The sequence below is a fragment of the Danio aesculapii genome, chromosome 9 (genome assembly GCF_903798145.1).
Source record: "Danio aesculapii chromosome 9, fDanAes4.1, whole genome shotgun sequence".
Lineage (NCBI taxonomy): Eukaryota > Metazoa > Chordata > Actinopteri > Cypriniformes > Danionidae > Danio > Danio aesculapii.
Genome location: NC_079443.1, coordinates 15,396,805 through 15,420,273, shown reverse-complemented (window position 1 = coordinate 15,420,273; position 23,469 = coordinate 15,396,805). Strand labels below are relative to the sequence as shown.

The 23,469-nt window shown below is 34.9% G+C and overlaps 1 protein-coding gene across 2 annotated transcripts in view; it reads left to right on the top strand.

Annotated features, from left to right (window-relative positions):
- The window catches only part of enox1 (ecto-NOX disulfide-thiol exchanger 1), a 260,625-nt gene that overhangs the window by 198,679 nt on the left and 38,477 nt on the right, over positions 1-23,469 (top strand). For both annotated transcript variants that reach the window (XM_056465012.1, XM_056465013.1), the window contains exons 8-9: positions 6,729-6,941; positions 12,773-12,879. In XM_056465012.1, coding sequence (XP_056320987.1) covers positions 6,729-6,941; positions 12,773-12,879 — 320 coding nt within the window. The remainder of the gene's footprint in view (positions 1-6,728; positions 6,942-12,772; positions 12,880-23,469) is intronic.

Here is a 23,469-nt window from a genome sequence, read left to right as displayed (position 1 = left end):
TAAGTTGGCGTTTATTCCGCTGTGGCGACCCCGGATTAATAAAGGGACTAAGCCCAAAAAGAAAATGAATAATGAATAAATGAATGAATTAATGAATGAATGAATAATAATAATAATAATAATAATAATAATAACAATAATAATAATAATATTAGTAATAAAAAGAGCACAGCAAAAAGAACACTCCAAAACATTCCCAAACACACAAAAAAAGAGACATTTAGAGCTCCCTTATTTAGCCACTATTTGTCTATACCCAAATGGGTATTTGTACAGCTAGTGTTTTTCAGCCAGTGATAAACTTCTAGTGAATGCTTAATGCGACTACTCTCAATTTCATACAGTTCCTTTTACAACATCGATGTTATAATGTAATCAAAAAACATTCAGTTAAATAGACTTAAGCGTTTGTTTAGTTGTTCAAGCAAAAAATTAGGTGAAATATCATTTATTTTCTAGCGCAGTCAGGATCAGCAGGCAAGCGCAGAAACTCCATTGAAAATATTGGGGTAAAATAAACTGACATATTTTAAAGACATTGCAGGGGGAAATGGAATTAAATGCAGTGCTTCTTGCCCGGTCTGAGACCCACTTTATATCATATATCTATCAGGCAGTTAAGATCACTGATTTTTAAAACTAATAAAACCTTAAACATGGCAAATTTATAATAAAAAGACAGTTCACCGTAATCGCTGAAGCTGGCTGGCTGAAATTAATAGTTCGTATGCATATATCCCATAATCAGAAAGGCTTAAGTTCAAAACAGAGCTTCTGCCAGAGACGTAACTGAATGTCAGGCATGAACAGAACTGTGCCAGACACCAGAAGATGGAAACCCCATCTGAGATGTTTTGTCTGCTGCCTCCTGGGCTCGATAAACACCAGGATGAACAATACAGACAGCGCTCGGGAAGCTCTGCGCAAGGAGAATGGGTAGTGCTTGACATGGGAAGTGCTGTGATTGCTGATGAGGTGGAGGCTGCAGTCAAGTCCCCATCATTGAAATGAAAGCAAGTCTCTCCTGAGAAACAAGCACGGAAAACACTGCAGCCAACACAGCTTAACCATCACCACTGGCTGTAATCAAGTCACAGGAGAAAACAGCTGTCAGCCAGGAGCCCGCTCTCAAATGAAAACATGAGAGACGTGACGTTATGAATGTATGTGACTGTCGAAGACTGTGATGGATTGGCGGAACTCTCAGTGTTTGTGTAATGCCTTGAAAATGATCCCGTATATTGAAAATTTGATACTGTATGAGTGGACTACAATCTGAAATACAGTAAACATAGTTAAATATTTTAAAGCTCACACTAAGTATTCTAGGCTGTCGGAAACGGATCCACAGGACTTTTTACAGCCAATCTCTGGGCAGCATTGCTGATGCAATCGAGGCTGTATATAAGCAACCCCTCCCACGTTTATGACCGAGACATTTGACAGCAAATGTTTAGTTGTGAAAATGAAGCATTTTCTGACAGTTTGAGCTTGATTAATCCTTGTATTTTCATCCTAGAATATGAATGTGGGTTGTGTACAGGGCCAGACAGAATCTGTGGAGTTTTGCTTTTTCTGTGAAGAATTATTTTGTAACAAAAAATGCAGATACAGCAGGGGAAATAAGTATTGAACACGTCACCATTTTTCTCAGAAAACATATTCCTAAAGATGTTGTTGACTTTTTGACAGAAAAGTTGTTGAAATTTTCACAGAATGTTGGTAACAACCAAAGAAATCCACGTATAAAAAGAAAACAAATATAAATAGTTTATAAATTTAGTTATGCGTAATAAAATAAAATGACACAAGAAAACAGTATTGAACACATGAAGAAAGGGAGCTGTAGAAAGTCTCAGTATTCTCTCAGTATTCAGCAACTCTCTGCCCTTCGTCAGTGTAAATTAATATTTACTGCATTGACAATTTTTTTTCATACACAATTTTATTTAACTTCACAGCACCACAGTTCTTGTATTCAAATTTATAATTTTAAAATGCATTTTATATGTATTTGTAACACAATATTGTCCTTTAATACAGCAGTCATATATATGAACTGTACCTTTAATTTGACCTGCTCAAAGAAAATTTTTTTTTTGAATGCATCAAACAAACTCAAGTACATGCAGAGAACAACATGAGCATTTAAAGCAAATAAACAAATGTAAATATTAACCCACTTGCTTTATGTGCGTTGTCAAGAGTTGTTAAACACCTATGATTGGTCATGCGCTCAACAGAAATGCACTCTTACCGAATAGTCCGCATCTGCATATGTATATTCGTATATACTCGTATATTCGAGTCCTGATCGGGAGGTAATGCCCGATTCTGATCGAGTCTGAAGCCACGTGATCAGGCCCGATTTCGGATCACGTGATCGGATCTGGACATCCCTAATAAAAATATAGACAAACTACCATGTTTGTAAACATTCAAGATGCGCGTGCAGCAAGGTGGCTTAAAAAAAAACAGGAGCACTAGCATTTACAGCGAGGAAATGACATCCAATGCGGTACAGAGTTTGTTGTTGTTTTAGAAATAAGTTATATTAATTACATATTATATATTATTTACATAATGCTTTCAGTGTATTATAACAGCTTGTCACCTATAGTGATAAGCACAGTGGTTCAGCAAAATTTACGTTAAAGTGAGCGGCATTCGTCTGACAGGTCCATATGAGAGAGCACCCTCCCAATGTATATTGGATGAGACGAAATGGCCAAGCATCCAGCCCCACATATAAATATCATTGAAGCTCCAAGTGATGTGCAAGAAATAATGTTCCATGATCACCAGATTCAAAACTTTGTAGTGCTAAAAACTGAGGTTCTACCCAGCCAAAGACAAGGAAAGAAGTCAAAACTATACAAGGCCTGGGTAATCATCAACAAGCAAAGTGGCAGCATTCTGACAGAGAACTACACCTATATGGCAGGATATGTGATCTTACACATAAAGGTAAAGTTGGTTTTATATTCGAACATTCGGACTTTCTCCAAAATAATATAATTTCATAAAAGTTTTATTTGCAAACTCTAAATAGCGAAATTATATTAGCAGCCAAGGACTATCAAAGTACAACATTGTTCACAACCAAATAAACAGTGTTAATGTTGTTTTCAAGTCACACTTGCAGGTTATTTCAGACCAAATATTTAAAGTGCCATGGAAAACAATATAGGGAGTGTGTCACAAGTTTTTACTGAATGATTGTGTGAATATAAAACCAACTTTACCTTAATAACTGACACTTTCACGTTTCATTCTTAGCATTCAGTGTCCGCAGTTTGATTAACCATATGTAACTGTTTTTGCTGAAATCATTGCTGCAATCAAAAACAAGTAATGTGTATGATTCAGCATAGCGTGAACTTACCTGATATAAAAATGAGAACAGCAGAGTCGAGCATTTTTAATTAGGTCCTCACTCCATTCAGCTCCCTTTTAGCCAAAGACATCTGCAGTTGGCATTAAAAACAGTGTGGTGTATGGTAAAAGTTAAGTGTTATATTTTTGGACTTTTAAATTTGGCATCCTACCGCACAACACATCATGTTTGCTATTGCAACCAGTCTCTTTTGCAACCGGGAACCCGTGTGACGTCATGTGTGATGTAGGTTGATAATTCTTCTATATTTACACACATTTTTGTAGATTTTAGCATGCGTAGATTTCATGTAGGCCATGACATGGTTGTTTAAGAAATAAAAAAGCGACTACAAAATACTACAATACACCACAGTTTACTATATTAAAAACTAAAGTATGCTACAGTATTTATTACAATTAACAATAGTCAATACTGCATTATTCATAAAAGTGTTAAAACTATAATGTTCAATGTTTACTACAGTATGGTTCAAAAACACACCTTGGAATTTGACACAAATTACTATAGTATTTTTTTTGAGTGGGAATGCTGCATGTAATTCTGAAATTTAAGTATAATTAGCTCAAATTTCTATCTCATGAATTAAAAAAAGAATGTTTATTAAGGAAAATTCTGTAATTTTTTACTTAACCTTTATTTTATCAGTGAATGCATTGCTTGGGTTTGAACCCATGATCTCAACATTGTTAGTATCATGCTGTTTGAGCTCCAGGAATTGCAGTCTGAAAGTGTGGTAAGGTTTTGTTTTCTGAAGCTCTTGAAAGTCTTGTGTTGTTTGAATCTTTGAGCAGTTTGAACAAAGATTCAAAGATTGCAAGTTATGAATGTTGTATAAACTTGGAAGAGATCTTGAAGTGTGAAGGGTGTAGGTGTTTCGGAGTTTGAGGAAAGAACTTTTTAAAAGTCTAGGTTGCTAAGGTCTTTTGGAGTTAGAAGTCGGTAGCTGCAAACAATGTAAGTAATTCTGGGTTCCACACAATTCCTTCATATTGTCCCAACACAATATGATTAAGTTAACTCAATTGTTTTTACAAATGTAAGTGGATTAAACATAACTCAATTAAGCTCACTTATTTTGTATTCATGTTTAAAACGAGACATTAAAATGCGATTTTTAGACTTTTCTCTAAAAAAGTGAGTAAACTTGTTGCTTTAAAGTTGAGTAAATGATCTATGTCCATAAATAGAAAAATTAAGTTAAGTTGACTTAACAGTTCCAAGTTACAAAGGGTTTATTCACCTTGGCTTTTAAATGCAAAGTCTACTTGTCTCTTTTCTTCTTCTACTAAATGTTGTTACATTTTAAAATTATGCATTAAATCACCACGGAGCATTACTTCATTAATATTCATTCATTCATTCATTCATTTCTTTTCTTTTCGGCTTAGTCCCTTTATTAATCTGGGGTCGCCACAGCGGAATGAACCGCCAACTTATCCAGCATATGTTTTACGCAGCGGATGCTCTTCCCGCTGCAACCCATCACTGGGAAACATCAATTCACACACCTAAACTACAGACAATTTAGCCTACCCAATTCACCTGTACTGCATGTGTTTGGACTGCGAGGGAAACTGGAGCACCCGGTGGAAACCCACACGAACATGTTGAGAACATGCAAACTCCACACAGAAACGCTTACTGACCCAGCCGAGGCTCGAACCAACAACCTTCTTGCTGTGAGGTGAATGTACTACCCACTGCGCCACCTTGCAGCCTTTCATTAATATTTTGCTTTTAAAAAAGTTATTTGATCATGTCACTATTAATTTTTTTTATATTTTGTTGTTATCTAGGCAATTGCTCAGGTTTGATCAATGAAGAGAATATTTACTTTTATCCAGATATGCGCGATATTGACAAAGTTCGCTTTCTTAACACACCCATATCCCAGCCTGGCCTGTTCGGCAACACCATCTGTGAATTCACCCAGGATTTCACGGCAGTGAAGGAGCAGTCGGATGGAAAAGGTGACATCACCTATCCCCCCCGTTCCTTCATCACAACAATTGCCCCTTAACTGTTAGCCATAAAACGCTCTTTCAGCTAGAAAGGATGCCTCGGCGTGACACGAGCGCCGACTTCATACAACACTGATTGTAATTGACGTCAGCTGTGGCATGGTCCTGTTGTAGAAGAACTTCCTGGTGTGATAGATTTTCTCCCCAATTGAATTTAAATAAAACAAAAGACATGGTGAAAGATTACAGGAAGGCTTCTCTTATCCCCAACATAACTACTATTAAAGGTTTAAGACATTGAAATTCTTGACACACATAAATATCTAGGAGTTGTTATCAACAGCATGTTGACATTCCAACCTAACACCCAGGCTGTATAAAAAAGTTCATCAAAGGCAGTTTTCTGAGGAAACTTAGATCGTTTCGGGTTTGTACCTCTATGATGACACTGTTTTATAAACAATTTGTTGAATCTGTTTTATCTTTCTGCATTGTAGCTTGGTACAGTAATCTGATTCTGTCAAATAAGTAGTAGCCTTGTGAAGGTGGCAGGCAAGATCATCATTTTTAACCAAACTGGTACAATGGTAATTTACCGGATTATGTTTTAAAGAGAGCTCAGGGTATCTTATGCACCCCGGATCACCCATTGTATTCTATGTTTCAGCTGCTGTCATCAGGACGTCGTTTTAGATTTCCTATTTGCAGGACAAACAGAATTAGACATTCTTTTACAATGGTGACCATTTGGTCATTAAATGAGTCCAGCGGGGAGGGAGAGGCATCTAAAACAGTGCTTTTCAACCACATTTATGGAGGACGACGAGCTCTGCAAATTTTCCATGTCTCCTTAACCAAACACACCCGATTCAGAACTTCAGCTCATAAGCAGAGACTGAATAATGTAATGGGTGTGACAGACAAAGGAGACATCCAAAACATGCAGTGCTGGTTGTTCTCCAGGAATGTGGTTGAGAAACACTGATCTAAAAGATGATGTATTGTGTGTTTTGTAGTAATATTTTGGTAACGTGTACATGAAACTTTGCCTGTGTTATGGCACCTTGCTGCCATTTTAGTTTCCCTAAACAGGATAATAAAGTTGAGTCTGAGACTTAATTCTCCCTATATTATTTCTTAAACAACATCTTGTATAAAACTACAAAAATCCCAATAAAAGTCACTTTGTTAATCTGCAGTGTTGAATATTCAACATCAAAAGTGGACAGTGCAGAGATAAAACTCCCATAATGCAATTCACAACTGTAAATAAACATAAAACACTTCATTGAGTGTGTCTAACCAACAAATTAAGAGTATAACAGCAATTCATTGAAGACATTGATACAGTTTTCCTAATTTTTCAGATGACAACAAGTTCAGCGAGGCAACCGCTGTGCTCTTCACGTGGATCGAGAGAGGCGAGGTGAACCGGCGCTCAGCGAATCATTTCTACTCCATGATCCAGTCGGCCAACAGCCACGTGCGGCGCCTAATGAACGAGAAAGCGCAGCACGAAGAGGAGATGGAGCTGGCCAAAGAACACTTTAAGAATTCCCTGCTTGCCATCCTCACACAATGTAAGAAACCTTCCAGCTTTTACTGTTTCTCTACCAATTGCCTACTATCAGATTCTCATCCTGTGTTGCCATGACAACGGCACATCCTTTGTGCCGAGCGAGATGATATAGCCATCCTTAAGTGGGCTCAGTCTCTGATCTAATTGTTGGACTTTACTCGCTTATCTTGAGATGACTTTAGTCCCAGTAGGAGTGTATTTATGTTTGTCCAGAACTACACTACGTTACATGACCTAAAATGTAGCGAGCAAGACACAGGCTCTGTTCCAAAACCTAGCAAGTTGTCGATATACATAGCAATTTAAAGGCATCACATGTGACTTTTCTATGCATTATAAAAACCACTACAAACTTAAAGAACCAAACATATGTTGTGTCAATTCTATAATTGGTTGAGTCATTCCAAAATGGAATCCATGCAACTTCCGCCATCCAGATTTTACATTCATGGTGATCAACAACATAGTTTCCATCCATGTTTTATACACATTTTATCATATAAAATATGATGGAAACTCCAAGATAGTCATACAGACTTAAAATATGCATAAAACCTAAGACAAACGTAATTTAAGAAGTCTTGGTTATGTAGGGAACCATTTTATACACTGTAAAAACTGCTGAGTTCCACACAATCGATTTGTTTTTCGATTTTTTTTTTTTACAAATTTAAGTGAATTCATCATAAAAGAATGATAAGTTTCCCCTCAAAAATCTTAAGAATTGTGTTGTTTTAGCTCATTTTGAATAAGTATTTTGAACAAACAGCATACATTACCATGTAGGGCTTTACAGATGAAAGTGAAGACCCGGGGAGGCGTGTTTGGGCATCTGGTGGGCCCCTAAAAGTGGCTCTGGATGCCCCAAAATGGCGTGGGCCCTTAGAAACGTTCTAGCAGCGCCCCTGTGTATAATCTAACAGCTGAATAAATAAATACAGTATTTGGCAGAGATATACAGTTGAAGTCAAAATTATTCGCCTTCCTTTGAATTTTGTTCTTTTTTAAATATTATGAAAAAATTATTATAAATTTAAAAAATTATATAATTCTATAATTACAAAATTATTAGCCCCCTTAAGCTAAATTGTTTTTCGCTAGTCTACAGAACAAACCATCATTATACAATAACTAGCCTAACCTGCCTAGTTAATGAAACTAGTTAAAGCGGTGGTCCACTACAATATCATATTTTAAACTTTAGTTGATGTGTAATGTAACTGTGTGAACATAAACAACATCTCTGAATGTAAAACATTCAAAGTTCAATGCAAAGGGAAACATTGGCTTTTACAAAGTTAGCTTAGCAAAGCCTACAGCGAACAAAGTTTTGGGGACTACAAAAAATACATCCGGGTCAATGATGTCAGAAACCCTTCAGGTTACGTGCATACACCCCGCGCAGCCCAATTTCTGTCTGATTCAGACTCAAACTGATACGGCTACACTGACTGACAGTATTTACACAACGGCAAAGTGCATGCTAGTAGAGTTCTTGGTGACTTGATCTGCGAATCACAGCACATTACGCTAGCTGACCAATCAGAGCCTCTTTAGGGCAGGCCTTCGGAAGAACTAGGAAATATGACAGTCATTTTCATGTTAGCTGAGTAGCTGTATAGAAATAAAGTAAGCTATATGAAAAAAATAATGTGATTTTTTTTACAAATGAAGCATGAGCACACATTGCTTAGCACACCATAAACACAACAAAGCCTTAAAAATACACTCTGGATCACCCCTTTAAGCCTTTAAATTACACTTTAAGCTGAATACTAGTATCTTGAAAAACATCCAGTAAAATATTATGTACTGTCATCATGGCAAAGATAAAATAAATCAGTTTTTTTTTTAGAAATGAGTTATTAAAACGTGTTTTAAAATGTTATTAAAATGTGTTGAAAAAAAACTTTTTTCCATTAAACAGAAATTGGCAGAAAAATATAAAAGGGGGATAATAATTCAGAAGGGCTAATAATACTGACTTCATCTGTAAATATTTTTTATTTATTAAAATCTGGAATCTGATGTCAAAACTAAATAATTCTATATATTGAGAAAATCACATTTAAAGTTGTCCAGATTCTTAGCAATACACAATACTAGTTTTAATATATTTACAGAAGCAAACGTACAAAATATCTTCATGGTAGATGATCTTTATCTAATATTCTAATGAGTTTGGGGATGAAAGAAAAATCTATAATGTTGACTGTTACAATCTATTTTTGACTATACTTGTCTAACATAAGATGTTATGATGTCTCGTGGTCCAGAGTCACAAATTAGCATATTACCTGTATATTATCTCTCTTACTAAAATCACATTCCATGTACAATGTACACAACAAACAGGTCAACAATAGTGCAGTAATATTACCAATGAGGTGATATCACTACCATTGATAAATACTCAAAATGGTGGTTGTTGTATTTCTACAAACTACTGTACAAAGGAAATCAGAGATATCGTATTGTGTTCTAAAATAGTGCACAGAATAGTCATGGATGTTGGTGAATGCCAGTTATTGACAATCAGAAACGGGATGCACAACAATTGATATCTTTTTTATGTTGCTGTTAGCTTATCAAAAGGCTAATGTTAATTGAGTGTAATTGTTAAGGTTTAAATTGACTATGAGTGCTGTTTAGAAGGCAGCAGCTTTCAGTAGACATTTATAGACAGCGAGGCAGCTCGGTAGTCTTGGAACAAAGCCAAAGTGTGTCCTTCACACAATTCACTGCAGATATACATTATCTAAATGTACACTAGAAGATGTGAGGTATGCTCAGACAGCATTGAGACTATAACCAAAGCCCATAGAAGAGCCCTGGGTAAGTACAGTCTCAGTGGAAGCACTCTGACCATAGAGCAGATGTGGAGATGTTCAACTTAACTTAAAGGTAGGCCAACGTCAGATTCACTCATCTTTTTTTGTGGCCTTGACAGGTGATACTACATTCTCATTCTCAACTTGTCACATATTGAGCTTGTTCTGGACGCCTTCTCATTGCTTTGTGACGCTCTGGGTACCCCAGTTGCATAATTTTATGACTTTCTGGATCCTTCAATGCTTTTGGTCATTCATATTATGAATCACATTAAACGGTTTGCATGTATGCTGATAGCTCACCTAATCTGCTCCAACATTATTAAATGCATGGTACAGGAGATTGGTAGCTGTCACTTCAACAGCCAATGAGCTTGTTCCTCAAAATTTTAAATGCTCGTGTTCCTCTACTCAGTAATGTTACGGTGGATTTTTCGGAGGCCCTCCTGCACCCCAGCTCCACCTGTGTTTAGGTCTGCAACAGGGGTTTTATATATATATATATATATATATATATATATATATATATATATATATATATATATATATATATATATATATATATATATATATATATATATATATATATATATATATACATTTGAAATTAGAAGTATTAAACCCCCTTTGAATTTCTTTTTTTAAATATTTCCCAAATTAAGTTTAACAGAGCAAGAAAAATTTCACAGCATGTCTGATTACATTTTTTCTTCTGAAAAAATATCTTACTTGTTTTAGTTTGTCTAGAATAAAAGCAGTTTTGAATTATTAAAAAAAAACATTTTAAGGTCAAAGTTATTAGCCCCGTTAAGCTTTTTTTTTTGATAGTCTACATAACAAACCATCATTATATAATAACTTGCCTAATTACCCTATCCTGCCTAGTTAGCTTAATTAACCTAGTTAAGCCTTTCAATGTCACTTTAAGCTGTATAGAAGTGTCTTGAAAAATATCTAGTGAAATATTATTTACTGTCATCATGGCAAAGATAAAATAAATCAATTATTAGAAATTAGTTATTAAAAATATAATAATTCAGGGGGTTAAATAATTCAGACTTCAACTATTATACATATTTGAAGTGGCGACGCAGTGGCGCAGTAGGTAGTGCTGTCGCCTCATAGCAAGAAAGTCGCTGGTTCGAGCCTCGGCTGGGTCTGTTTGCGTTTCTGTGTGGAGTTTGCATGTTCTCCCTGCGTTCGCGAAGGTTTCCTCCGGGTGCCCCGGTTTCCCCACAGTCCAAGACATGCGGTACAGTTGAATTGGGTAGGCTAAATTGTCCGTTGTGTATGAGTGTGAATGAATGTGTATGGATGTTTCCCAGAGATGGGTTGCAGCTGGAAGGGTATCTGTTGTGTAAAACATATGCTGGATAAGTTGACGGTTCATTCCGCTGTGGCGACCCCAGATTAATAAAGGGACTAAGCCGAAAAGAAAATGGATGTATATATATATATATATATATATATATATATATATATATATATATATATATATATATATATATATATATATATATATATATATATATATATATATATATATATATATATATATATATATATATATATATATATATATATATATATGTATGTGTGTGTATATGCCATATACATATATATTACCATACTAAATCGCTCTGAAAGTTGTCATGACAGAAACATGCATACTTACAGAATTGTTTTGGAGCACCTAAACCCCCATCTACTCATTTCTGAAGAACATAAATAGACAGCAGGCAAATAAAAGTGCCATTTGCAGGCAAACAAGTCATGTTGTATTTCAAGTCCTCTGAAGTCATGCGATGTCTTTATGTGATGTAATTTACAATGTTGTAATAGTTGAAAATGAGCCAGCTATCCGATATCAACTGATTTAAATAGAGCACATTAGTGAGATGTGATTCATTTGTGAGTCATTTGACACAATCGGTCACAAAACACTTAGGGAGCCAATAGCATTTGAGAGCTAAAGCTGATGTAAGATAAGTTTTCCGGCTGCAGTATTTGAATTTGTGACAGAGACTGTAATTGCATCAAATAAAAGAAATAAATTTGCTCTTAGAAATTGACATTTTACATTATTAAATTTTTTTGTTAAATTGCAACTGTAGTTGTATCTGCCTGTTATATTCGGTGTTTTATATTGACTAATGATTAGGTCTAGTGCTAGGAGCTGAATTACTTGCTCATAAGCATGTTTGTAATGTAAACTAAATAGTTTTGACTGTTTACTGCAGATCTCACACCCCAAAAGTGGCAAAAATGTAACACAAAATGGCATTTAATCATAGCTATAAAATTGCAGATCCATTTCATGTCAGCATATCAACACCAAAGGTTTCTCATTTAAAGCAACAAAGGAATATGTGCGTTTTAAAACATCAACAGAAGGGTACCCCAAACGTTAAAGTGGGACGAGAAGGTGTCCTGACTGATTGTCAATATCTGATGAGTCGAGAGTGAGAATGTGTTGATTCAAACAAAGAGTCAATTGTGTAATTTGCTTGAATGATAACGTGAAATTGGCAGCCAGACAGAAGTTAGACATTTTCAACACCATGTGTGCATGATTAAAATGTATTTGATAATTATGCCACTTATAGTAAAGAAGATGATTGTTTGCTAAACAAACAGTAGACTTGGTCAAATGAATAAATAGCAGGCAACAGTTTACAAATGGTCCAATCCAACAATCCTAAAGCAAATCTAATTTCCAAAACTAGAGAAGTGCATATTTTGAGCTAAATCCTCAATAAATGTTTGACATCAAACACTCAGTACTTTATTAGTACGACTAGCAGATCCCTCATTGTAGACTGTTGCCTTCCTCAGTCCTAAGGAACTGAAACAGCAGCTAATGAGATGTAAGTACAACAGACACTATCAGGGGCCTCTCGGAGAAGGTTTGCGGGGCTCCTGATGCGTCTGATTCTAGCTGGCGCTGATGCTGAGCTCTACATAAATGGCTTGTCTTGTCTGACTTCCTTACCCACCAAAGTTGAGCAGATTACGGCTGTGTTCACCGCTGCCACCAGGCAAAAGGCATGGGACCATTTCTCAAAAGCGCAGCGCAAGAACATAGACATTTGGCGAAAACAGTGTGAGGTTGGTATTTCTTCTCCACTTTTATCATGCTCACTCCACAGTACATCAGGGGTTTCAAACTATGCCATTGGAAAATTTGTGTTTTTAGTGTTTTCTGTAATAGTTTGGCCTTGAGGTGCCCCTATTATGTTTTTTTTTTTTTTCCAAAAATATACATTCTTTCAGCGTGTAATGATTCTAATTGTGAATGCAAAAGGTGTAAATGTCAAAGTACACAAGAAATAAGTTCCCTGTGTCCTAACAGTAAGTCAAAACACTGTAAAACATCAATTTGTGTTGGGACAACATGAAGGAATTAAGTTAGCATATTAGTTTTTACAAATTTAAGTAGATTGAACATCAAACAATTAAGTTGTCCTAAAACAAAACTCAAGAATTGTGACGTTTCAGCTCATTTTAAATAAGTAGTTTGAACAAGCATCAAATGTAATTTTTTCAGTTTCATATCTGCAACTGATCTGTGTAGATTTGTAGCAAAATTGCATAATAATCCCACCTATGATTTTTATTGGCTGCCCACCAAATAGAAAACCTACTTAAAAATCTAATTGATCTATAAGTTGTTTTGTCTTGTCAACATCGTGTTGAAAAGAAGTATTAATTGTAAAGACAAATACTTATTGGCTTATTGGCTTATAGGCTGATTGGTTGTTATTATCTAAACACACCACCGAGAAATGTCTGGAGCCTGTTTTAGTAAGGAGGTTCAACCAACTCAGTATTTTAACTTTAAACTTGTATAATATTTAAACTAAGTATAATAAAAAATAAGTAATGTAATGTGTGACGTTTACAGACTTTTCACTGGAAAAAGTGGGGAATTGGCTGTAATTTTAAAATGATTTCAGATGTAATTGCATTAAATTGCATAAACTAGGTTACTGCGTAGTTTCTTCAACAAATTTGACAAAACAAGAATGCATATAACCTTCACTCTAAGAGTTTCTCTCAATTCAGGATTAACATACTCTGAGTCTGTTGGCCTGGTGCACAAAATGAGTTGAACAAACTGGATTGCAGAGTAGTTTTGGGTTGACAAAACCAAATGAAATCAACCTGGTTAACTGAGTTTTTCAACGCTTGATATAAACTTTCTCTGTTCATTTGGGGTTTAATCCAGAGTCTATGATTATCTCTGAACTGCATGCAGCTGAGAGTGTGATACGTGCAGCAAACAGCCAATCACATGACACATGAAAAAGTCAGTTTGAGTCTTTTCTCACAGCATTTTTCTGTTGAAGATTAATAGATATAATATAATGAATTTTATTTCCCAGTGATGGCTTGCAGCTGGAAGGGCATCCGCTGCGTAAAACATATGCTGGATAAGTTGATGGTTCATTCTGCTGTGGCGACCCCAGATTAATAAAGGGACTACGCCGAAAATTATTGAATGAATTTGAATTACATTTACCAGGCAGAAATAAACGCTGCTGCTGACCTAAAAGCAAATATTTTATGAGTGCAAATGATTAAATAAAATTGAACAAGTTCGTTCATTTGAAGAAAAGCTTTATACATTAAAACAAATCTATATGTCAACATTTCAATGTAGATTTGAGGCTTTTAATTCAAAACTAGTTGAACATATAATATTAAAAAATAGAATTATAATTCATATAATATATCATTAACAACAAAACATTTTAAAACTATTTGACTCAAAAATGATTTTAGTCTAAAAGTTTTTAATTTTTAGCAAAGATACACAGGCACTGGTAGTGGCTGTATTGCATTAGATATATATTTCACATTACTCACAGCTAATTGGTCTTGTTTGGGTTTGTGTTGCAGTTTAGCCATGTAGCTTAAGTTACCATGTGGGCAAAGCCCAATCAATACCAAGCCACCTTTATGAGCCTAAAATAATCAAAGTTTGCTCCAAGTAAATTTGAACTTACCTGGGTAAAAATCCAAACAGAAGTTTTAGTCTGCAGTGGACCCTTGAGTTTATCAGCAAGTTCTTCCAATATTTTATCATCAGGCTCAGATTTTTTTTAGATTCTTACCGTCTTACATTTTAGGACATCCTCAGACCTCTGCCATTTATTCAGAAGGCATTGCACCTGAGACTAAAAGGCTTCAGCCATTAGATGAAACAGCATCACACCTCAGGCAAAAATTTTAAAGGTCTCAACATCAATTGTCAGGTTCTGTACAAGTACTGTCGGCATCAGGCGAAAAGACCTCAGACAAAAAGCCATCAGACGAAAAGGCATCCAGTGATTCAGGACTTTTTTGATTTTTACTTCACTACTGTAATTGAGAAAATGATTAACTTTATCAGAGTATTCATATTGTAGGAATTATTTACTTTTACTTCAGTAAATATTCCAAAACTAAATATTTTACTTCTTACTCCACTACATTTTCTAAATATAGGTCAGGAAAAAATATATATTTTGGAGGGGAGAAATCATCACATTCTCAGAGGCATGATACTAGTGTTTAATTGGTGAACAAGCAGAATTTTGCTGGTTAAATCGGTTCATACATTACACTTAACAATTAATTTGTCAATTGGACTAATCTGAGCACATCATTTCTCAAGTCAACAACTCACTGATTCAAATGATTCATTCGCAGTGAGTCTCCAGTAAATGATTCACTGAATGTATAAACTAATCTGAATGAGGTAGGTTATATTTAAAAGCTATACATAATGTAAAATGAATAAGTTAATGATCATTTATGTCTGCTACTATAGCACTTAACAGATACTGTATAAAACTAATATGATTACATGGGATTCTTCTTAAATTGTTACACGTTTTTATATTGTTTACATTTGTCATAACATAGTTACACACTTTATATTGAATTATTTCGTCATGTACTATGGTAGATTTTTTATCAATTTCACTTGCATTATTTTATTTGAATTGTCATTAATTATAATATGAGTATGGCATCTTTTGGTTATACAATTTTCTTGACAAATAAACATTCATCAAAAAACTTTTAATACTTAAGTACATTAAAATCATGTGTTTTTGTGAAATATTTCAATACTGTATAGCGTTCTACTCATACGACTCATACAGTGTCACTCATACAAAAAAAAAACAATTAGTTGACTTTACTTTAAAACCTGTTGCCTTAACATTAAATAACTGAACTATATGCATAATTTTGAAAAATTAAGTCAACTTAACAGTTCCAAGTTAGTTTACTCGCTTAAAAAAAAGTCAGCTTGTCACTTTTACAGCAAAGTAACTAATCGATTTTTACAGTGTAGAAATGCTTAGATTGAAGTTATGTTTGATCGTAAGATAAATAGGCCATATAGAGTCCTTATTTTCATTTCAGTATAAATGTATGATAGCCATAATAAAATTCAGGTTAATGTGTTTTCCTTGATTTTAGAAGTGGGTGCGCACATTTTGTCATATCAATGTATTCAATTGTTAATAAAAGAAAAAAGAAAGTGCCTTTCAATAAATTAATTAAATCAATTAATTAGCATGTAATTAATTAATATGATATTCTTCTGAAATGGGATGCATTGAGAATGTAATTGAGAATGTAATTTTTAATTTTTCCTTTTTTTTCACTAGAATGGCCCTCGAGCATGCAACTGTTTGAAAACTGAGCTATATTGTATGAATCTTATAGGCTTTCCTAAATAATTGGGGAGTCTGTGTTTTTATTGAATACACATTAAATAGATAGAAAATGTGTCTAGATAAGAAATCACAAAAACCTGGCAAAATATCACGGCTGTCAGTGTTAAAATATTAACACATGCAATTAATCTGAAAATGTTGACATTTCTTTAACACAGTTTAATCATTTGATAAGGTTTGACCACATCTTTTTGCAATCATCTCAGCCATATCACTGTGCAATGGATAATATGATATGGAGGGTCAAGACAAGATGCATATGCTGAATGTCAAGAATCATTAAAATAGATTCCATTTGGAAGATTGGATTAAACCAATATTGCGTAAACTTATTGTAGTGAATTGTCCCTCCACTGAAGCACCATCTTCAGGCCAAACATATTTTTGCAGATGTTAGCAAAATGCCAGTCCAGAGACAGCGTCAAACAGCCATACACATCAAAGGACACAGGATGAGCGCAGCAAAAAAAAATGCAAAGCGAACTCATTTCATCACTAAATGGATGTCCACAGAATGCAGACCCATCAACATCGTTCTGGGCTAGCGAGATGAGCTATTGATACAAGAAATCATGAACTGTACGACATTGAAAAAGCTAAAAAAGAAGAAAAAAAGTGAGCCAGTTTGCAGAAGTTACTTCCATTGCACTCACAGGAGACCACTGGACATCAATAAGTGACCAAAAATACCTGTATGTAACAGTGGAACTAATGGGTGACATCTGCACTTATTGACTTTAGGCAAGTTAAAAATAATAAATTATGAGATATTAAAATGAGAGGAACTGTTTCCTTAAGCTAGATTTTAACACATTTCTTGTTTCAAAACTGCAGTTAGATCCTATATTTCAAATTTACGATTAATCTATATATAATAATCAGAGACCATTGTTGCGATTAACACAGAACAATTTTTAAAGTTGTACTAAATATACATTGTAGGAATAAATTAAATGTAATATATATATATATGTACGCGTAGCAGTGTGATATGGCTGTATATCAACACTGCTAGGCCGTTGACTCGAGGCCGCAGGCCGTGCCCCCCTCCAGTGACGATATACAGCCATATCGCACTGCTACGAGTGTGATATTGCATTTATACAACAGTTTGACAGCATAATCGTGTATATAAAAAAGAAAATCAAAGATTAAGAGTCGCAAAAATCCTTTTGTACAAGGAACTACTTTCTTCCATTATTCATTCACATCTGCAGCTGACCTCAGAACAGCAGAAGCTGTTGCTACTTCACAAATGTCACTTTAGAGCTAGTATTTGAATAGTATTTGAATGAATAATATCAAAAGTGATGACAAAACAGGAGATCTTGCTCACATTTTAAGATTATAAGGCTGAACGGCATGAAATGCCATCAATCTACAGAGATTTCCCAGTATTTCTCTATTGCAATCGTGATATCACAATAATAATCCCTGAAAAAGCCATAGCAAAGCAAACATTACCAGATTACTACGGTATGAAAACAGCACTACAACATACAAAAGAGAGAGATCGACTTAGAATGTGACTTACCTGTTTTATAATGATTTGATCAGTTGTAGTTTTTCAAATTTACTGAGTTTTTCTCCCCAAATGGCTTATTATGCGGTCTCTGATGCCATCCTTTGGCAGAACGTCAACCGTCTTTGCTCTGCTCAGTATGACAGGCTAATGGCCACCAACGCGCTGAATATTTAAAATAGGCACTATCCTTAGCATTTGCAATTTTTTTTACTTTACTTTCTAAATAACTACGATCTTGGCTAAAAAAGCCTCAAAAGCACATTATGTTGTCCAACAGCTGCAATATTTGTCAAATTGTAAAGTGTACTCTGCTTGTTGCTGTATGTGGGCGGAGTAATACACAAGGGTGAAAGGTGAAGAGGCTGGACAAGTGCTGTTATCTGCAGAATATCAAGAACCACATAGAACAGCTGTATATATATATATATATATATATATATATATATATATATATATATATATATATATATATATATATATATTAGAGGAGTAACGGATCACAATTCATGGTTCAGAGGGCACATGACTCGCGGAGTAATAACTTTTTTGAACTTGTAGGTTAATCCAGCATTTATAACAATTGCAGAGTGATTGCCTCCCACATCATTCAAATCACGTGTATGAAAGGTTTCCCCGTAAAATATAATTATGAGGGAAAAAGTTGTGGTGGGACCTACTTAAATGCTTCCTTAGGCTATTAATTAAAGGTGTTTTCTGTCACTGTTTGTTTAGCCTGCATTAATGCATTCAGTGTAAAGCTGCATGATTAAACATTAAAAGATTGTGATCTCAATTCAAACATCAATTCATAACATGAACGATAAATCATAATATTGTTATAAACAAGATTGTTATAAACAATTAAATGGCACAGAAGTACTGGGATAACAGTTTATAGTTTAGATATAAAGACTGATGTTCATGGTAAATATTAAAATCACCGTTTAATGGAACTTGATGCTGGTGAAAGCAATTACATTGTGTAACCAATAGTTGGCGACAAATAACTATCAAAATCTTGTCACTGAATAGGTTTTCAGAAATTATACACCTACGGTATAATGAAACATGAAGTTTTATGTGTGAATTGTTGAATCATTCATTGAAAATAAATATGATATGTTGTACAAGATGTTAGATGTTTTTGGCACAATCAGCAACAGATCATATTTCGGATTGAATACTTTTCTTTTTTCAGCTGGTTCTTTCTTGATTTTTATTTTGATTAAAATTACAGGTTCTAAGTTCTGTTTGTTAAACCAATGGTTTTTGCAGTAATATTTTTGTATAAATAAAAAGCAAATGACATTTGTCTCCTCCCTTTTTTGCTGATCCAAAAAATGTCAGACCCGTGACTCAATAAATGTAGTGTGATCTGTATATAGATAGATGAATCATTACAGACATTGGACCAATCAGAGCAGAGTATGCTAGCAAAAATAAAATTTTTAGAAAAACTAATCAAACTAGCCATCTTAGAGCTTTTAAATAATGAGCTGAAAAGTACGTTTTGACCTTGGATCTAAAACAGCCTTAAAATAGCATAATAGGGGCACTATATTGTATTTAATAGGAAAAATATTTACCATTCATCACTATAAAAGACTTTGTTCAAATTCCTCTTCAACTCCACCTGACTAGTGGGCATCATTAGTAGTTTGAGACCCCTTTTTCTACATGGTACACTGACACAGCAGCTGTTTATATGGCAGTGTATCTTGTGGCTTTTCGTTATACAGGCTTTATACAGGGCCCTCACATAGCAAATACACGCAAGATTCTAGACTCTGCTCCTTATTTGTGCAAGAGAACTCTCCTTGAAATTGCCACCTAGACAGAACCTCCATTGCTGCCATGGCAACAGATACTGGCAGGATTATAACGATGCTCATCAGTGATTAGCCTGAATTAATTGTTAATAACTCATCCCATTTGAATTAGGTCTCTACGAGGAAGGAAAGCAGAGGTGTGGGTTAACCTACAATGTGAATCTATCCAACATAAACCCCCTGAATTCACATTATGGAATTTCTATATTCATAATATGGAACATCACCAATATGCAAAATTCATGTTAGCGCAAACGGAATACTCAATGAACCTTGAAATAAAAAAAAGGAAAAGAAAAAACCCTCAGCGGTGATAGATTCCAGCTGCAGTCTTTCCTTCAGCCATCTGACTTTTTCCATGGGTGTATATCATGAGCAGTGATGTGAGGACCGAAACCTAATCCTAGAAATACACTGACTGTATTGATTAATTGCTTTAAGTCAAGTCTATGAAAGGATTCCATTTCAGTTCACAGTCGCTAAGAGGTAAGACATCAGCGTTGGGGCGCATACTTTGGTGCTGTGAGATGTGAAAGCCTGTAAAGATGCCACCACTGTGAAGATTTGTTTTATTTTAAGTTTAATATAGTGCTTTGAGGTTGTCCTGAACTTAATTTATTTGAAACTTATGAAAACATATAGATAATAAGACATGATGCAACATGCTTTATATACGGTTTATAGTTTAGGTTTAAAACTAGGGGCAGATTATGTAGTTGATATGCTGGTAAACATACAGTAGTCAACATTTGGATCAAAATTATTTATCAAAAGGGTCTAAAATTACTTTATATACAAACACAGGCCACTTTATTAGGGACTGTTTTTTTTTCTTTGGAGCAGCCATAATTCTCAAGCCGCCGTTCCACTGCAGACGACAACCAACAGACTGGAAGTGATTAATTTCCAATGGAGAGTAGTCCAGGAGCTGCAATCCTCTCCGTGTGCAAAAAAATTCGGATCCGATTTGAGCTGTAGATCCGTTAAAATATTTGAACTCCTGCGACTAGACCGTATGCCATAGATTTTTACTTTAGATGTCGCCTACGCTGCTGTTCTCTATTGGAAGGAATGCGTCTATAGAGCCGCCATTTTAGTACAGGGTAGCGCTCCTTTGAAATGAATGTGGGACCAAGGTATAGTGGAGGACTGGGCACCTGGAGCCCAAGATATGTAAACATTTATGCATACATCTATGATCGGAAGATTTCTTGGTGATCAGTATGCAATTTTTTATTTTTTATTTTTTTTCGAAAATTATTATTTTACATCACTTTTCTACATCGATAGATAAGTGACCGCACGGGCGTTGCCGACAAAGAGCATGAATTTGTGTGCATGGAAATTTATTATCCTCCCTCCCTGTTAAATTTGATCTAATCTGTGTCCTGAAACACACCCCCTCTCCTGCTTTCACTTCACATTCTAACAGAGGGAGTGATTCGTTTGTGAATGAATCTCCGTTATGAACGACTCGTTCATTTAGCCGACAATAATAAAAGTTTCTAGCACCGCAGCATATAGTAGTCATATTTCATTTACATTGTTTACTTATTTTATTCAGCAAAACTAGCATAAGCCTAGTATTTAGTGCGAGTTGGTGCTACTTATGGTCGGTGCAGTAAGAGACTGTATTATCATCAATACTTGTTTTGCACAAAAGTTCGTAACATACAAAAACGTAAAAAACTAAATCGTACCTATGAAATGTTCTGCCTTTGTGCTTTATTATCTTTGTTTGCTCGTTACTACACCCGTATGCGGAGCTAAAGCCCAGCATCTTCACATGGCTTTAGTCTTGACTAGTGTGGTTGAATGACATTTGCCCTGCAAGCACTGCACAAATGTGGCGGCGTTATTGGTGCATGCTCAGGGTCTGTATGCAATATCTAGTGTATATATCTATGTCCATATGCAACCGGTTGACCAGATGTGATCTATTCCAGTGTTATCTATGCAGATCCATGTGCGCGAGATGAGAAATAGTAGGGGTTTTTTTTGTTATTTTTTGAATCAGAAAGAAAGTCTATATTAAAAAAAAAAATTTCTATTCATAAAAAATATATTTTTAATGTTGTATCTACATTCCCTCCAAATTTTTAAGCGGTCTATAAGTTTCTAGTATTCATTCATTCATTCATTCATTCATTCATTCATTCATTCATTCATTCATTCATTCAACCATGGTGAATGGACGGGGAATAAAGGCTCTTGCTTTTGCACTCCTTTATTTCAGACAACGTGAGAATACAGCTTCTCTCCCATGGTGCGCGACAAAACTGAAAATTCTGTGCGACTGCCACTAGGGGGGCATATTCCAACAGTAGTGTCCGAATGTCGTGTGACAAACGACAAGCAACAGCCTGGAAGTGATTAATTTCCAATGGAGTCCAGGAGCTGTGTGGAGTTCCGATCTTCTCCGTATGCGGAAAATTCAGAGCCGATTTGAGCTGCGGATCCATTGAATTATTTGAACTAGACCGTATATGACCGGCTGACCAGATGTGATATATTCCAGTGTTGTCTAAGCAGACAAGTGCGTGCGAGATGAGAAATAGTATTTTTTTCGTGATTTTTTTTTTTTTTTTGTGATCAGAAAAAAACAAGGTTATTTGGACGAAATGCACAGAAAAACTGTACATTAACAATAAAATTATTTAATTATATAAAGCATAGCCTTTTAATTATTATGATAAATTTATATTTTTGATTTAAGAAAATGTAAACAAATCTAAATGTGAAGTGAAATGGGTTATTATACACAGACCTGTCTTTGATTATCAGATTACTATTACAACGGGCGTAAAAGTACAAGATGTATACAATAGGAAATAAAGATAAGCAGATTGGTAAACAAAGACAGAGTACATTAGGGTAAATAAATTAATTAATTCATAAGACAATTATAAAACGTAGCAAATAATACTGCCAAAATAATACACCTGATAACAAATAATACATTTAAAAAACAAAAAAACTGGCCATTAGATATACACAAGATATATTAAAAATCATGTTTTAACTACAATGGACAAATGGAATCCGCGAGAATCCAGCTTCTCCCCCATGGTGTTGACAAAACTGAAAATTCTGTGCGACTGCCACAAGGGGGCGTATTTTGACAGTCATGTCCGAATGTCATGTGCAGTGAAAAAGCGGCTTTAGATTTGGTTCATATTGACATGATAGTATCATACAGTTGAAGATTTGTCATCTGCAAATCTATTATTTGAAACAAAAAATTTCTCCAATTCAGAACTAGTAATGGTGCAAGTTCAGATTTTCCATTGTATTATATAGAGAATTTTGTCTTACAGATGTCAAAACAAAGAAACTTGCTTATGTTTGTGTTTGTTCAAAGTTAATTATCTATATTGCTGTCTATATTACTCTACTGCATCTGGGAATTCTCCAGCATTAACCTATAAAAAAAAGGCAACATCAAACCAAATACTAAATTACAACTCTATACGGAGATAAACTGTGGCACCAATGCATTATGTGATTGATTGATTCCTTTTATTTCTATATTCATTCTTATCTCAACATAATACTTTAGTTTGAAAGGTATTGTGTATATCATATGGCAATGCTGGTTTTAATCTCTTCC